Source organism: Zerene cesonia, unplaced genomic scaffold (genome assembly GCF_012273895.1).
Source record: "Zerene cesonia ecotype Mississippi unplaced genomic scaffold, Zerene_cesonia_1.1 Zces_u007, whole genome shotgun sequence".
NCBI classification, from domain to species: domain Eukaryota; kingdom Metazoa; phylum Arthropoda; class Insecta; order Lepidoptera; family Pieridae; genus Zerene; species Zerene cesonia.
In genome coordinates, this window is record NW_024045137.1 from 935,898 (window position 1) to 949,857 (window position 13,960).

The following is a 13,960-nucleotide window of genomic DNA, read 5'->3' on the forward strand; positions in this document are numbered from 1 at the left end:
GAGACACAAATACAAAAATGTGTAGAACGAAGCCGGCAAAGAATAAGACAGAAATATACATACTATTTTATATTTTATGTATATTCCGTTTCCTTTTCCTCACCCGTCCTAGTCCATTCCTTCTCTCCAGTCATTAATCCTTTCCTTTTCCCTTACCCCATAAAAGCGGGCAGCGCATTCACAGAGGTACTAACCTTTGCGAATGTTTATGGGCGGTGGTGATCGCTTTACATCAGGCGAACCACCAGCTCAGCTGTCCGCTATAACATAAAAAAAAATAAAAAAAAAATATTCATCTCATTCTATTGTCGATTTACTGAAGTTTCACTTCTATCGTGTGTAAATCTGAATTGTTGTTTTCTTTATTTTAATAACTGCCATAAATTAATGTATATATAATCTCCTTTTTCACTGAAACTGTACGTAAAAAGGTGAAAAAAATTTCAGGGTGAACAAAGACAGTCAGAGCATAGAGGAGAACGGCGAGCCGGAAGTGGTGCTGCGGCGGAAACCGCAGGAGAACGCCAACAGGATACAGAGGTTGGTCGGAATTTTCTTCACACACAAAACACACGTCTTTTTTTTTTATTTTGACCTCGGTAATCCTTTCTACTATAATCCTACCAATATCATAAATGCGAAAGTTTGTAAGGATGTGTGTGTTTGTTCTTCTCGGCTTCTCTCTCTCTCGAAAAAACTACTGAACCGATTGCAATGATATTTGATACGTAGACAGCTGGACAAGTGGAATAGCACAAAGGCGACTTTTATCCCGATATTCCTACGGGATACGGACTTACGCGGTTGAAACGAGCTGTACCCTGCGGTTTCACCCGCATAAGTCAAAAGTTAAATAATGTTGCCTATGTGTTATTCCAGTTGTCCAGCTGTCAAATTTAATTGCAATCGGTTCAGTAGTTTTTGCGTGAAAGAGTAACACACATACATCCATCCATCCATTCATCCATTCATCCATCCATCCATCCATCCATCCATCCATCCATCCATCCATCCATCCATCCATCCATCCATCCATCCATCCATCCATCCATCCATCCATCCATACATACATCCATCCATACATCCATACATCCATCCATCCTCACAAACTTTGTGTGTCCGGATAGACAAACAGGCGAACTCATTACATTACATATATTCTATATTCATAATATAACGTACCTTAATGCATTAAATTCTTCGTAAAAAACTAAAAGTTTGAATGAAAGGCTTATGTTTGATTAAACGTGATAACATTATTCAACCCGACGTTTCGAACACTTTACAGCGAGCGTGGTCACGGGGTGACTTAAGATAATAAATAAATTGATTAAAAAGTCATTAATTTCTAAACGTATGATACACGTCACGCGTAAAATCAAACACATGAAAATAAACTAAGCTAAAATTATCGTCATAAGTGTATGCAGTAAGCTTATTGAAATTTTAATTAAAGGTCGAAGGAAGACATCCACATGGCGAATCTTAAGAAGAAGACGCGCAAGCGCACGAGAAAATTCGAGATCGACGGCGTTGTGGTCACCACCACCACCTCCAAGGTAACATTTGACATTAGTTAAAAGGCAAGAAAATTAGAAAAAATAAAAATAATAAAACAAATCAATCACGAGGCGGGATTCGAACCCGTGTCTCTTCGCCAAACCATAATTTCACTCAGCACTCGAATCTCTTCTACTCTTACGGATTCATCTGCCCAAGGGATGATTGAGAATTATCTCAAGCAATACGAAACATTATTTAAATTGATTTCATTTTGTTTTAATAGCATTCAAATGCTTTAGAAATGGGATTTTTTCACATTCCTTAAAAATTTCAAATTTATGAAGCATTTGAAATTCAAGATTTCTAGTTAAAATTTTTTAGCAAATTTTTGATAGTATGCTGCTATATTTCTCAATATTTTCCAAGAGTAAATATTGCTATCAATATATTTTCGCAATTAAGTTTGTTATATTATTTACATTATAAGAATGTATGTATAATGTTCAATTCGCAGGTGATATGGGGCGACGAGGAGAGCGGCCGCACGTGGGACGACCACGCGCTGCGCAAGCAGGAGCTGCGCGAGATCAAGATGCTGCAGAAGCAGGAGCAGAAGCAGTTCCAGGACCTGAACGCGAAGGAGCAGCAGCTGCGCGAGCAGCAGGACAAGAGGTGGGTGGAGCCGGACCAGGATATCTGGCATTGATGGCTGATAGCGTATAGGCAGATGTTTTCAGGATGGGAATGGGGTTGGTGGTATAGTTATGTAAATGGGTCGGGTTATGGATCTATTTTCCGATGATATTGGAGTAGAAGAAAGTGAAGTGGCGAGATGTGGGTCGCGATGTGCATAATGTTTTGAAAAATTTGGAGCCTCGTCGAGGGCTTGTTTACTAAAATAAACGGCAGTGAGAATAATGTCGGTCGCGGCGCGGGCAGGTTCGAGGCGGAGCTGGCGTCGCTGTGCCGCGCGCACGAGGCGGACCTGGAGACGCTGGCGCGCGCGCAGCGGGCGGCGGCCGAGCGCGCCGAGCAGCAGCTGGAGGGCGAGCTGCGCGCGCACGCCAAGCGCCTGCGCGCCGACCACGAGCGGGACCTGCGCCACTTCCGCGACGGCCTCAAGCAGGAGCTGCGGCTGCTCAAGCAGGAGGTGGAGCTGGTGGCCAAGGAGCGGCGCAAGGACGCGTACCGCGCGCGCCGCGCCCGCCTCGACGCCGAGCACGCGGCGCGCGAGCGGGCCTTCGTCGCGGCGCTCGCCGACGGCGCCGACGCGGTGCTGCGCCGCGTGCACGCCGCGCACCGCGAGCGGCAGGCGCTCGCCGACCGCCAGCACCTGCAGCAGCGCCACCAGGTACCCGCTGCCACCACCCTTACACCAGGGAGACCGTTCTACCCGCTCCATCTACAACTGTAGGACCAGGCGCCATTGTGCACGAGCCTCACTTGCGACCCCACCTGTAGCAGTGAGAACGGGTTGCGTGATAAAACCAACTTCACTGTCTACGATAGTAGCGGGGGCTCCTCAAGAAGAGATCTTGGGATTCGAGCACGTCAGATTCATATAAGGGAAGGTACCTTACCTATTGGTAAGTACCTTCAGAAAGTTTGAGCATTTAATATTAGCCATAATTAATAATTACCATCTAAATCGTATGATTAATGTATATTTTATAATATAACAAAATCTGACGCGCTGGAGTATTTCCATAACCCTATTTTTTTTTTATTAAAAAATTTTAAAAACGCTTCTAAGCAGCTGTAGAACCCCGAATATAGCTATGTATCGTCCGTGCCATTGTACTTACGAAGTTTGACCGCAACAGATAATGCGCACGCGCGAGGCCGCCCTGTGGGAGCTGGAGGAGAAGCAGATCCACGAGCGGCACCAGCTCGCCAAGCGGCAGCTCAAGGACGAGTTCCTGCTGCGCCGCCACCAGATGCTCGTGCGGCACGACAAGGAGCTGGAGCAGATTAAGAGGTGAGCTGGCTGGTCCTTCGAGCCGGAACCGCTTGTTTTAATGGAAATTGTTATTTATTCAATAGGCATACGTCAATATGAGATTAGATGAGGTATCAATACTAAATCAAAAGGTAAATTATAACTGTTTTACAGTTGTTTTTCGTTGGAGCTGAACTAGTTTTAACTTAGGCAGTTTAGTGTTAGATGTAGTTCTAATTTGGGAAACCGAATTAAAAACAAACACACTACAATACGCTTTATTTTCTGGACGACTGCACTAAGTTAGAGCTCTTTTATTTGTTTAAAATGGGCATGAATTCTAACCGAATTAGCATATCGGAATTTTCTCTTTAGACATTAGAGCGTAGTCACACGATTCGTTTGGTTTTGTATTGTGGGAATTTGCGCTTTAGACTAAATTAAAGCGTTTCCGCTCGAGCCTCTTTCTCTCTCTCTCTCTCTCTCTCTCCTTCTTGGTTTCTATGGCTTGTTAACATAAATTGTTTGCGTTATCGCGCTCCAGGAAGAACCAGCGCAAGGAGGAGGAGCTCGCCAAGTGCCAGGCGCTGGAGAAGCGCTCGCTGCCGAAGCGGATCCGCGCCGAGCAGAAGGCGCGCGAGATGATGTTCCGCGAGTCGCTGCGCATCGGCAACGCGCACCCGCACGACGACGAGCGCGAGCGGCTCAAGAAGGTGAGTGGCCGTGGGTGTGGGCGTGGGCGTGGGCGTGGGCAGGCAGACGCACCCGCAACAGCAGACAGACGCATACGCATTTGAAATTGCTGAATTCTACCAATTTGAATTTGATTTAGTTTTTTGTTATAAATAACTGCTGCCCTACTATCTAACTAGCAGTTAGTTACCCGCAGCTATGCACGCGTCTTCAGAATAAATTTTCATGGTACGAATTTTCATCCAAGACGTTATCTTAATTAGGGTCGAATTTATCAAAATCCTTTCTTGGTGTACGCCATCATCATAGTGGCTACCTGCATATCAACTTCAGCCCGATCAGTCCAGCCGTTTCCACTGTGCGTCTATAGAACAGTCGATATAATACATAATAATATAGAAACTTGATAAATATCACACTAATAATATTATAAATGTAAAAGTTTTTTTGTTTGCCTGTTTGTCCGTGAATCACGCTGAATCTTGATATCCGGGCGGCGGGTCTATGTTACGAAGATTCAAAAGTCTAAATCTTCCATGAGAAGTCCATTTTACAAAATATTCATAAATTTAATAGTTCGAGCATGAACACATCCGCTGTCAATAAGGCATCCACTGAAAATCAGTGTTAGTACGCTGAGTGGCGGGCCTAATTAAGGCACATGTATATTTTAAGTATAATACTTACCTTGTTATATTTACCTGTATGTGTCATAATAAACGTATTTTCTTTCTTTCTTTCTTTCTTCAATTGAATACGAAAATGTTCTGAGTTTCCGAATTTGCTGTTTTCAGTTCCAAGAGAACGAGAAGCGCCGCTACCGCGCCGAGCAGCAGCGGCTCGCGACCAAACACGCCAAGGCGAGGGAGGAGCTGAAGGCAGCCGGGGAGGTGAGTGCACGCCTATATAAATATACTCGGGGCTATTTGCTCGACTAGCTGCCAGCCGTTGCTTCGACCGCGGTTCAAATGTGACCGGTATATTTCCTCTAATAAATGGGCTATCGAACACTAAAAGAATTTTTCAAATCGGACCAGTAGTGGTTGAGATTAGCGCTTTCAAACAAATAAGCGACTTCTTCGGCTTTATGATATTAGTATCAATTGGAAGGATTGAATAAATTTCGTTTATCTGAATTAGTATAGAAATGTGCGTAGATGATGGTTAATTAGGGGTCATCCATAAAAATATGCCACATTTTAAGGAACGAGAGGAAGGTAAAACGATACGGGCTTCCAGCTTACCCGCTCACCGAACGAAACAGCAATATGGTGTTTTTTCAGGTGCTATTGCTGGTTTTCCGTAGGGAGCTATATTTAATATAATTAAGCATATATCACAATATATAAGCTATTATAATAATATAACTATACGATACAACCAGGCGCTGCTCCGCGAGCTCGAGCAGTACCAGAACGAGAAGCGCAAGGCGCTGATGAACCACGAGGGGAACAAGATGAAGGCGATCGAGGAGCGCTACGCGGCCGAGCTGCGCGACTGGCGCGCCACGCTCGGCGACAGGAAGCAGGTGCGCGGGGGGGGGGACTTAACTTGTGCAATGGGAGGATCGTTAGAAAGGGAAATGAGAAATATGATGAAATATTAAAAATTACCCGAGGGGGGAGGGGGCGGGGGGGCCTAAAGCAGGAACTTGGGTGTGGAAAAAAGATATAAACATTCCTGCTGTGAGACGTCGTGGTGGGTGGAGCCACCTGACGTTGCTGACGTTACGTCCAGTAACGCTGAGGTAAACTGACTTGACAATAGTAGGTGACCATGAAGCGTTAAAACTGTCATTATACCGCTGTGAGATAGATTGATAGATAGAACTTATAGCACTGTCTCTTTCTAAATTAACATCCCAGTGATGCGTTTCAGTTATAGTTTGACTTAAAAGAAGTGACATGAAGTCTAAAAGGATAGACCATCACTCGGAGATGCAATTTCATTTCGCAGTGACGTGTCTCTGATATTAACTTCTCAAACTGACAATACAGGGAGGGCTACCGTGACGTCTTAGAGCACACACAGGTTGTCTAGCGCCATAAATGGACTACGTAACGCTGAAAGAATTTTTCAAATCGCATCCGCAGTACCCGAGATTAGCGCGTCCAAACAAACTCTTCAGTTTTGTATTAATTAGTGTTTGATAATTGAAAAGCGTTGGGGACGGGGGACGGGGGGACGGGGGGAATGGATATTGACTCTACAGTTTACTCAAACTGACAAATTGACTGATACCGGAATGTCTGTAAATGAATGTAACATACATTGTGTTGTGTTATTATATGGCTTGCAATATGTCTAAATCTATGTACCTTTTGGTTAAATAATAAAAAAAGTAAACCCCCCCTCAAACGGGGGCAAAGACATGATGCAACGCCTATAGCTGTATTTACGCATGCTCGCATGTTCGGTGTCGCTTGGTGGTGGTGTGGCATGAGCTTTATGACGATACTACCTACTTTATCATATCATGTGTATGTATTCAATTTCTTGTATAGGAGGGTAGTTGGAGAAAATGTGACGTTCGGTACGTATGCGTGTGTCTGTTAGAACGTGTTGAAATTTGTTTTTCGAATGTAGATATTGAATTTTAGTTTTTATTTAGTTCTTTAAAGAAAGAGAATCAATAGCAAAATTCTCTAAACAAATTTCAACTGTCCGCGTGTGCGAGTGTGTCTGTGCCGTCCGCGCGAAGCGCTGCACTAAAACAAGTTAAATTTTCCACCCAGAAACTGATTGAGACCTTCGAAAAACAGCTGGACGATCACGAAAAGAAATTCGGCATCGCAATACCGGACAGGCGGGTGTACCTAGACGTGCCCTGGCCGCAAAACGTGCTCCAGCACATACTCTCGTCGTACCACCAGCGGAACTCGTTCATTGGATCCCTGTCCAGGTCTAGGACTAGCCTGAATCTAGCTCTGACGACCGCGAACACACCGGACCTGGAGCGCAGGAGTTCCAGCCCGAACAGGTTGACCAAGTCGGCCGCGTCCAGCGCGACGAATACGGCGAAACGGGGCAAATTGAGTAAAGCGCAGAAATTCGGCTCCACGTCCAATTTGAAACTCGTGTCGGAGAAGATCTCGGGCTTCTCGGTGTTCACTAATCAGCAGCCGATCATGGCGTACGCGGACATACCGAGGGAGGTGTCCAGAATAGACGAGGAATCGAAGGGATTGACCCGCGCGAGGCCCGTGGACAAGAAGCTGAACCGGCAAAGCCTCAGCGAGCATCTGTTCAAGCAGGTGAACAGTGAAGGTCATGAGGCCATGAGGAGGAGCGTCTCGCAGCAGAGCCTGAAGCAGGACGTGTCCATGGAAGCGGTCGTGATAGACATGCCGTCGTTGGAGGGGAGATACGACGAAAGGAGTGTGGCCAGCGTCAGCTCGAAGGGCAGCGACGATGAGAGGCACTTCAGTAGATGGGGACCCGTGCGGGGATCGAACAGCTACTCGAATGCCCCGAACGTCCCCGTTAGCCAACTGTCCACGTTGAATTTGAAAACGGTGGCCAAGGATAAGGGGAGGAGCCCACCGGACTCTGTTGCCTGATATGGTTTCGGTGTCTAGCGTAAAAATATATGGTCTTTTGGTATCGATTTAGTGAGATTTAAAGAGTGATTTATTTAGTCCGGTCGCAAATGAAAGTTTTGTATTTATTAATTTATTCAGGTTCGAAAACTGATTGTGCTATTTTCCAGGAAGTCGTGAGTTTTTCTCGATTTTGCATGGCAAAAAACGGATGTTTTATAAATTGTAAAAGTGTTTCGTGTTCAGTTTAGCGAGAGATTTGTATAATTTTTTTTAAAAGAGTTTATATATTATAATAAATACGATAATTATCACTAACGTGCCACGCAATTTCTTGCAATATTCTTCCGTGACGCTTCCATTTCGATTGTTTAAAATTTGCTAGTGTATAGTATATTTGCCATAGTTTTAGGATTATGAGCTTGTTTTACACGATTCCTAGAATTTCTATTTCCGGAAATATTTTTCTAGATTCTTTTGTTTGGGTCAACTTTAGCGGAGTGCTAAAAGTGCTAAAATCCCTGTTTAAATTGATTAGTAAAATTTTCATAGTTATATTTCAGCCCTTTTATGACGTAGAATAACTCTGTATTATTATTTATTAATAATTTTAGTGTAGAACATAGAAGTTATCTTAAGTCGATATATAAACATTCCAGTAAAACAGTAAAACGGGCCAAGAGTTGACGACTGTTTTAAGAAATTTTACGAAAGCCAATCAAATGTGGTTTTATGCTATTTAAAAGGATAATTAAATTTGTTATTTAAGTAAGCATGTTAATCTTTTGTATAGATAATATTTCTTGTGTATTTTGCTAAAATTATACCTAGTCCTTTATTACGAGCATATTTTTTCTATTAGACTATATAAAGTCTAGTAAAATATTTAAATTAGATAATAGAATGTTACCTTGTTATTAGTTTAGATTCGCTTGATTTCTCGCCGGCATAAAAATATGATATCGTATCGCTATTCTATAATTTTTTTTTTTATATTTTTTCTCTTGTCCTATTCAAAGGTGTAAATAAATGTTTAAAAATACCGGGATTTATGCTCCTTTTTAAAATATCGATTTGTTTTGTCTGACGGTTCGATTATGAAAAATAAAATGGATCGTTAAGACGCGAATCGGTAATGTGAACGTTCTTGAAACGATGTTTGAAAGAGATAAAATACGTCTATTATACATAGTGCCATCTCTTTCTATAGCATTCAAATATCGAAGTGCCTGTTCGTAACATTTTCACAGTATATTTAATCTAACCGTTTTAAACATGTCTTATATGAACCGAGTCAATAAATCATCGATTATGGCACTTTTTTATCGATTATTCATTGGCACGGGTTACATTAGAATATTATTCTTAATTAGTACGGTTTGGAATGTCACAATGTTAATGGCTAGCTTACACACATACATACATACATACATACAAATAGTGTTTGTGCCAGGAATAGATTTTTTACCGTGTAACTTATTTATTTTTTTTGTTTCATGTTTCTTGCCTATGTTAATATGATAATATGATAATAGAGCTTTACGAATCGGCAATAACTAACGATTAGGTCCATATTTATTAACATTAGTCGTATAATTAATAAAATAATATGATAATATAATTAACAATGTATATTATTTATCCATTGTGCCTATAAATTTTAAGTAACAGCGTGGTACTACTAGGGGTCTTAGAGCTATACTGACTAGGCCAATTTGGCGTGTGGATAACTTCTAAATTCTATTGATTTTATTTGCTATTTGATAATAATATAATACGCTATGTGCGAGATCTAGATCCGATTTAAAATGCCTAAAGTCTGAAACTATTAGTAATATTTAAACACGCATCGTCATTTGTAATGTGATGTTATTCCATAGGTTTTTTATTTGTTAATTTCTATAAAAATTACAGACAAGTATCATTTTCTTTTCTTTTCTTAATTTATCGTGGAGATGTTGTTATCCAAGCACCGAACTGGCCTTGTGTCTATATAAATTGGTCTATATAGACATCGTACCCTCTAAGACTTCTTATGTCTATGGGCATGTGTGAAGACAACGTTGTCTTCTATCTCGCTCGTGCCGATAGCGCTGTCTCTTTCGTAGTGTTAAATCGGAGTGAGGACCCACATCGCTTGGCATGTTAACAAATTCGATATGTAAATAAAAATGTTACGTTTTTAATATATCTTTTTGCTTTATTTTTTATTTATTCGGTGGTGGATGCCCTGTATGTAATTTTTATTCTCATATAAGAGGGTTAGGATTATGCAAAAATTGAAAAGATAACAACTGAAGAGTGTATTAATTGGGCTTATTTTTAAAAGCGCTACTTATAAAATTTCAGATTGTTTATCAATACTTTCGAGTTGTGAATGCTTGTTTTTTATCGCAGAAATATACTTCGTTTTGTTGTTTATATTAATTAATGAGATCATGATTACTGACCCGATGATGAAGTATGCCCATGTTAATTTTTTTCTCTTATTTATCATTGAATATTGGCAACACTGATGATTATGTGAAAATCTTAAGATCCCGTAAATAAAACTTATCATTTAACATTGTAGTAACGACATAAAACATCAACAACTAATATTTATTAAAAAGAAACATGCTTTCAGTAGAAAAAAAAAACTAAAATTTATCTTCTAATCTTGCTGTCATGCTTTTGACATTGTACATATGAAATGTTTTTAAATATCGAGCATGTTTATGTCCACACCAAAAGGGGATTTCAAATTTGAAAAAGGAATTACTCATTTTTTTTTTTACTCATTTTTTTTATTAAATAAGAAGAAATGAATCGCAAAACGCCCCTTTTGGTGTCGATGGTTTAGATCGATCGAGAGTTTGACAAATAATGACTGTGATATTCGGTCAATGCTAGCATGACTTGTAAATATTTGCATGGTTGTGATATATTTCGATGCAAGACACACGCATGGAAAGCCATATGCCATAAACTTCTGGACGCATGGTATGTTCATTTTTAATTATTATGCACTTAGTTTGTAGTTGATAATGCCACTCTGTGCGGTTTAAAATTTCGCTGAAAATTTTCTGGTCACATCTGTATGCATTCGGGATAATAAATCTTGGAGCTATAATGTAAATTCAAAATTGAAACATTATTTTTTTTATTGCACTTTATTTGTTGATTTTTTTTGTACACGCGCAGCGGTATATTTATCTTTTTTTTTTTATCCGCTACGTCAGGCTCTGGACGACGAGTTCGCAGCTCAGCTGGAGGAGCAGGAGCGGCTCGCGGAGAACGCCCGCCTCCCGCTTCCCACGTCGAGCATGCCGCAGCACAGCTCGGCGCTGCACTCGTCCCGGACGAGCCTCACGTCGAGCCACTACGAGTGACAGCTGTCAGCGGTCATCTGACAGCTGTCAAATTCAAAATCGCCACCAAACTGAAGCCGTGCATAAATGACATTCGATTCTCTTTCTCTACTAATCACGAACGCGAGTAGAATGTAAAAGAGTACTATTGTGTTCTTTATCGCTAATTGTTTTAGATTATGTGACACGTAGTAGTTGGTAGTTTATACGAGGTTAATAACATATTGTGTATTTATTGTTTTCGCAATCTCATAATTATCTTAATGTGTATCACTGTTAGGGAACTATTTCATTGCTCTTTTTCGAGGTTTTCTCTCCACTTGATTTCCCGTCTGCGGCTTTGGTGTAACGACATCATCGTTCGACGCTTTGTAGTTGAATATTTCCAGCTCAAATAAACGGGGACGTATTCAAAGTATAATGTACTGTATGTTGAAAAATTTAACTTTAAAAATACACAAGTCACTGAAAATTTTAAATTAGGAATTGTACTCGGAATTTATATGCAGCACAGATGATATATCTGTCAAATTGGCGATTGTTGTGTTGTTTTTTAAATGAGAAGTGCCAAATAATGATGTTTACCAGTAATGGCTACTTAAAATTCGGGGTGTTTTGGTAAATTGCGTGCACCGCATAGGCATATTGTGTGAATGATTAGGTCTAGGCGAGATTTAGGTATAGGATTTGATAGGAATTGACTAACCGCGGTGCTTGTCTGAGACTGCTTTTAACACCATGGGGTGCTTTTTCGTCGTATGTTGTAGCTAGATAATGAAGATGAAAAAAAAAACATTTAGGCCTAATGTGTTCCCGCTGAGGGCGTTTTCAAACTTCGAATTATTGACGGGTCTGTCTTTTTTATATTTGGTAATTTTTACGAGATATTCCATAGATTAAATAGAATAGTGGATGCGGATAAGGGAGTCAAAATTTTTGTAAGTGTGATGTATATTTGTACATACGAATGGAGTTCGAATAGTCAGCCGTCTGACGTGTAGATAGATATAGGTGGAAAAAAAAAATATTTTTTCATGTACAGTATTTACGTATTTTTAATATCTTAACACGTGCCTACTTAATTTAGAGACCCTAAGCTTTGGTGACGTTCTTCGTTTTCGTTTTACTTATATTTCGTATTTAATTAAAGTATAATACTTTTTTTTTTCAATTTTTTAATCTATAGGTTAACCAAAGACGAAAATTTCAGAACTATACGCCTAGTCTCCGACTTGTCTATGACTTCCTAGATTTGACAACGATTTTTTAACCTTCTGATTGCACTCGTTTTATTGTTTATGCTTATTCCATGATGTTCACTGATTATTTGTTGTTTTCTCAATAAAATGAGGATAGTTTTATCTATTACAAAAAGTAAAAATAAGAGAAATATATGTCTGTGAAAGATCAGTTACATGTGTTTTAGCATAAGATTTGTTATTCTCGCACATTCTTGAACTGTTAACACGGTGACGATATTAAAAAAAGTTTTAGAGTCAGTTATATCTATAATTTCATTAATATTATTGTAGCACATTGTCCGCATTATAATCACATTAACTGATTGAATATTTTCCTTCTATTCAGCCCGGAAAATACGGGTGTGGTTATATATTTTTAGTATTAAAATACGTATTAGTAACTGGACTTTATGAATTTATATACTATGGTACATTTCAATATTCGTATCGACGATTCAATCCGCACTCTCGCTAACCGTCTCGACCTTCCGGCCATTAACCTCCCATCAATACGCTTACACCGTCATATGTACAAAACATATCTTAAGAAATGATGTTTATTTTTTCTGTGTAACATATCGCAGTTAACGTTTAGAACGATAATATATTTTATTGTAGCCGCAGCATATACGATGTTGCGCTGGGCCGAATCGGGTTTGACGTTTGGATTGACACCAAGTTTGACAGCTGTCAAAGCTGTCAAACTTGGTGTCAATGCAGCGATAACTTCGTATGTGTTCGCCGAACTATGCTAGGAGCCTGTTCACTGTTATATATTGTAATAATAAGTAGATACATGCACACATAGAAACGCGCCAAGTCTAGCAAGACTGTTATAAAATAATTTTTTTTTGTTTGTTTGTAATGTGTAAATTATGTAGTGTATCGAGTCCATGTTTGAGATTACCGCAGTATTCGAGACGTAATTATTTTTAGTTGTAACAATATAGCCATAGCCATTTTTAATGTTAATTTTATTATATTTTGTCTATATGCAGTAAAATAAATTATTGTTACAACTTTTTGAGATATAAAGACCTTAATTTGTACTTCGTTGTTTTATTTACCACCCAGTCGAATTATATTAGAGCTGTTATAATAATATCGTTACTGTAAGGTATACAATTTACCAATTTTGTCTACATTAATTTTATATGGAGATTTTTTTAACGTATGTTTGTAACGTTTTCACGCAAAACCCACTGAACAGATTTCAACAATTCTTTCACCATTGAAAATCTGCAAATTCATTAAGTAAAAGTAACCAACTGGCAGTCAATTTGCAAGTATCATGTGAATTTTTCAAAGCGTTGGACCGATTCTTCCATAGAATCTCAATGTTCGAATTACGAAGTCAAGGACAGGTATTCACAAGTTTCACGATAATTAATCATACCTATCTAACCGTTATTAGAAACGAAGAATGAAGTAGATACAGGTAGGCCATCGGTGACGAGACAGGTTGAAGTTAGTTAATTTTTATCAAATGATAAGTTGATAAATTCAGTTATTCAGTAAAGAATTAAAGAATTCCACTATTATAATTATTTAAATATGTGCATAAATACACAACCTTTTTGCCCAATAAAACTAATTCAAAATCTAAGAATAAATTAAATAAAGACGTTAATCACTTTAGTCGTCAATGACGTTTCAAAATTTTTATTGCAAAATTGCTATTTCAACATTTTGGCA

The 13,960-nt window shown here is 39.5% G+C and overlaps 1 protein-coding gene across 9 annotated transcripts in view; it reads left to right on the top strand.

Annotated features, from left to right (window-relative positions):
• Positions 1–13,314, top strand: part of LOC119838990 (serine/threonine-protein kinase 10) — a 49,870-nt gene extending 36,556 nt beyond the window's left edge. For 8 of the 9 annotated variants that reach the window (XM_038365151.1, XM_038365152.1, XM_038365153.1 and 5 more), the window contains 9 exons: positions 448–540; positions 1,457–1,559; positions 2,018–2,175; positions 2,443–2,854; positions 3,327–3,481; positions 3,987–4,155; positions 4,930–5,025; positions 5,520–5,663; positions 6,871–9,864. In XM_038365151.1, the coding sequence (XP_038221079.1) occupies positions 448–540; positions 1,457–1,559; positions 2,018–2,175; positions 2,443–2,854; positions 3,327–3,481; positions 3,987–4,155; positions 4,930–5,025; positions 5,520–5,663; positions 6,871–7,695 (2,155 nt within the window). In that variant the 3' untranslated portion in view covers positions 7,696–9,864. Of the gene's footprint in view, positions 1–447; positions 541–1,456; positions 1,560–2,017; positions 2,176–2,442; positions 2,855–3,326; positions 3,482–3,986; positions 4,156–4,929; positions 5,026–5,519; positions 5,664–6,870; positions 9,865–10,895 lie in introns of those variants that run through there. The other variant, XM_038365158.1, reaches the window with a different exon arrangement.
• The last annotated feature ends 646 nt before the right edge of the window (positions 13,315–13,960 follow it).